This window comes from Nicotiana tomentosiformis, chromosome 10 (genome assembly GCF_000390325.3).
Source record: "Nicotiana tomentosiformis chromosome 10, ASM39032v3, whole genome shotgun sequence".
Classification (NCBI taxonomy): Eukaryota; Viridiplantae; Streptophyta; class Magnoliopsida; order Solanales; family Solanaceae; genus Nicotiana; species Nicotiana tomentosiformis.
The window spans coordinates 22,474,738-22,477,430 of NC_090821.1; the positions used below are offsets into that span (position 1 = coordinate 22,474,738).

General features: G+C 45.6%; 1 protein-coding gene across 1 annotated transcript; it reads left to right on the forward strand.

Moving 5' to 3' along the window:
* The first annotated feature begins 1,851 nt into the window (after positions 1–1,851).
* On the forward strand, positions 1,852–2,295 carry LOC138899869 (uncharacterized). The gene has a single exon (XM_070186566.1). It carries the CDS (start codon positions 1,852–1,854, stop codon positions 2,293–2,295), a length of 444 nt encoding a protein of 147 aa, XP_070042667.1.
* Positions 2,296–2,693: the final 398 nt, after the last annotated feature.

Consider the following 2,693-nt stretch of genomic DNA (forward strand, 5'->3'; position numbering starts at 1 on the left):
ACTCCCGATGAAACCTATTATCCTTCCAAACCTTCAAATTTTTAATTTTCACCAAATAGAGCCAAATTAACCTAGGTCCTCCAAATCCCCATCTCGACATATGCCTAAGTCCAAAATCACCGTACAAACCTATTGGAACCATCAAAATCCCATTCTGCGATTGTTTACAATAAAGTCAAGTTTCGGTCAACTCTTACAACTTAAGCTTCTACAATGACACTAAGTATTCCAAATCACTCCCGGACCTTTTCGAAACCAAACCAACCATCCCTGAAAGTCACAAAACAATAGACACACATACGACAAGTATTAAATAAGGCAACAGGACTCAAATACAAAAAATAATCGGCCGGGTCAAACGAGTTCAGAAACCTACCTGGAATTCCAAAAACATGAGGATATCTGCTCTGCATATCATGTTCGGTCTCGCAAGTTGCCTCCTTGACTGGTTGACCCTTCCACTAAACCTTCATCATTGCAATATGCTTCGACCTCAATTTTTGAACCTGCCTATCCAAAATGGCCACTGGTTATACTTCATAAGATAAGTTCTCATCCAATTTCACCGAACTAAAATCTAACACATGTGACTGATTCTCACAATACTTCCGAAACATGGAAACATGGAACAAAGGATGAACTCCCAACAAGCTGGATGGAAGAGCAAGCATGTAAGCCGCCTCACGCAGTCTCTCCAAAACCTCAAATGGACCAATGACCGAGGGCTCAACTTGCCCTTCTTCCTGAACCTTATCACGCCCACAGTATTGTATTAAAGATTCCTAGTATTTTTCAGTAGAGCTTATGATTCTGTACCATCAGATTTTAGGGATTGTACTATTGTTGCTCAGTTATGGTTATTATGTCATTTATCAGCTTGATTTAATATCTTAGTCATTATTTCTGTTAATTTCTCAATATGTGTTAGGCTTACCTAGTCTTAGAGACTAGGTGTCATCACGACTACCTAAGGTGGGATTTTGGGGTCATGACAAGTTGGTGTTAGAGCTCTAGGTTCATAGGTGCTACAAGTCATAAGCAAGTTTAATAGTGTCTTGCGGATCGGATGGAGACGTCTGTACTTATCTTCTAGAGGCTACGGAACTATTAGGAAAGTCCACTTCTTTGATTCCTTATCATGTTGTTGTTGATTTCTGAATCTGAACCTTTGTCTTTCTATTCTCTCATATATGGTAAGTACACGCACTTCTGGATTAGCTATGCAGACACCTGCACCCCCTAATAGAGTCGCGATAGGCCGGGGCCGAGATAGAGGCCGAGGAGGGACGTGCCACAGATAGGGCACCTGCCAGAGCAGCGATTGAGGAGCCACCAGCAGCTCCGGTTGGGGGACATGCACCCGAGGCGCCTGCTACTACCCATGCACTCCAGGAAACATTACCACACTTCTCGAGTATGTTCGGCACTTTAGTTCAGGCAGGATTGATCCTGGTTACACCAGCCACATCTTAGGCTGGGAGAGGAGCTCAGACTCCAGCCGCCCGTACCCCAGAGCAGCGGGTCCATGTAGATCAGGTTCCTGGAGTTTTGTCAGCATAACCCATTATCCTAGTTCAGCCTGAGGTCACTCCAGAGGCATCGGAGAGGAGTAGAGGAAACTTAAGAGGTTCAAGAAGTATGACCCTCCTACTTATAGTGGCGTAGTTCCTGAGAATGCATAGGGTTTTCTACGAGTGCCATCATATTCTCAACACCATGGGCATTGTGGAGGTGAGTAGAGTCGCCTTTAGTACATTTTAGCTGTCAAGAGCAACCTATAGGTGGTGGCAGGCTTATGAGGAGGGTAGGCCAGCTGATGTCGCACCACTCGCTTAAACTCAATTTTAACTTATGCTTTTGAGGGAGATCGTCCCACAGATCCTCTGGGATGCATGGCGCACAAAGTTTGAGCAGGTGCATCAGGGGACTATGAAAGTGTCAGAGTATGCCATCAGGTTCAGTGGATTGTCCCACCATGCACTCGCTTTAGTTTCTACAGTCAGAGATCAAGTCCGTAGATTTATTGATGGGCTCAATTATGATCTTAGATTCAGCATAGCTCGAGGTTTGGAAATCGATACTCCGTTTCAGCTGGTTGTAGAGATTGCTCATAGGTTGGAGCGTATGCGAGGCCAGGATAGGGAGGATAGGGAGGCCAAGATGCCTCGAGATTCTAGAGGATTTAGTGGTGCCCGCGCTCCAATTGTAGCTCGTCATGGAAGAGGTTATGTGAGCCGACCAGTTCATTCAGCACTTCCATCTACTCGAAGTGCTCTAGCCACCCATTATGCATAGCCACTTTCCAGTGCACCTCCTGCACGGGGTGCCTTCAGCGGTCAATCGAGCCGACCGGTTCAGACTCAATTACAGTAGCCATGGCCATCGAGATGTTGTTTATAGTGTGGTGATACTAGGCATATGGTGAGGGACTATCCCAAACTTATGAGAGGTGCACCTCCATAGACTTCACAGGTTCCTCGGATTCCACAGGGCGCACAGGCTATGGTTGCTACTCAGCCCATTTCAATTCCACCATATCGTATGGCACTAGTAGAGTTGAAGGAATTAAAGGAATAGCTTCAGGAGTTTCTTGATAAAGGTTTCATCCAACCGAGTGTCTTGCCTTGGGGTACTCTAGTTCTATTTGTGAAGGAGAACGGCTTTATCAGCTTCAGGGTGCTAGAGTGTTCTCG

What these genes read in the sequence shown, in the direction of transcription:
- LOC138899869 (XM_070186566.1), top strand. Translation starts at nt 1,852, where the DNA reads ATGCTTTTGAGGGAGATCGTCCCACAGATCCTCTGGGATGCATGGCGC.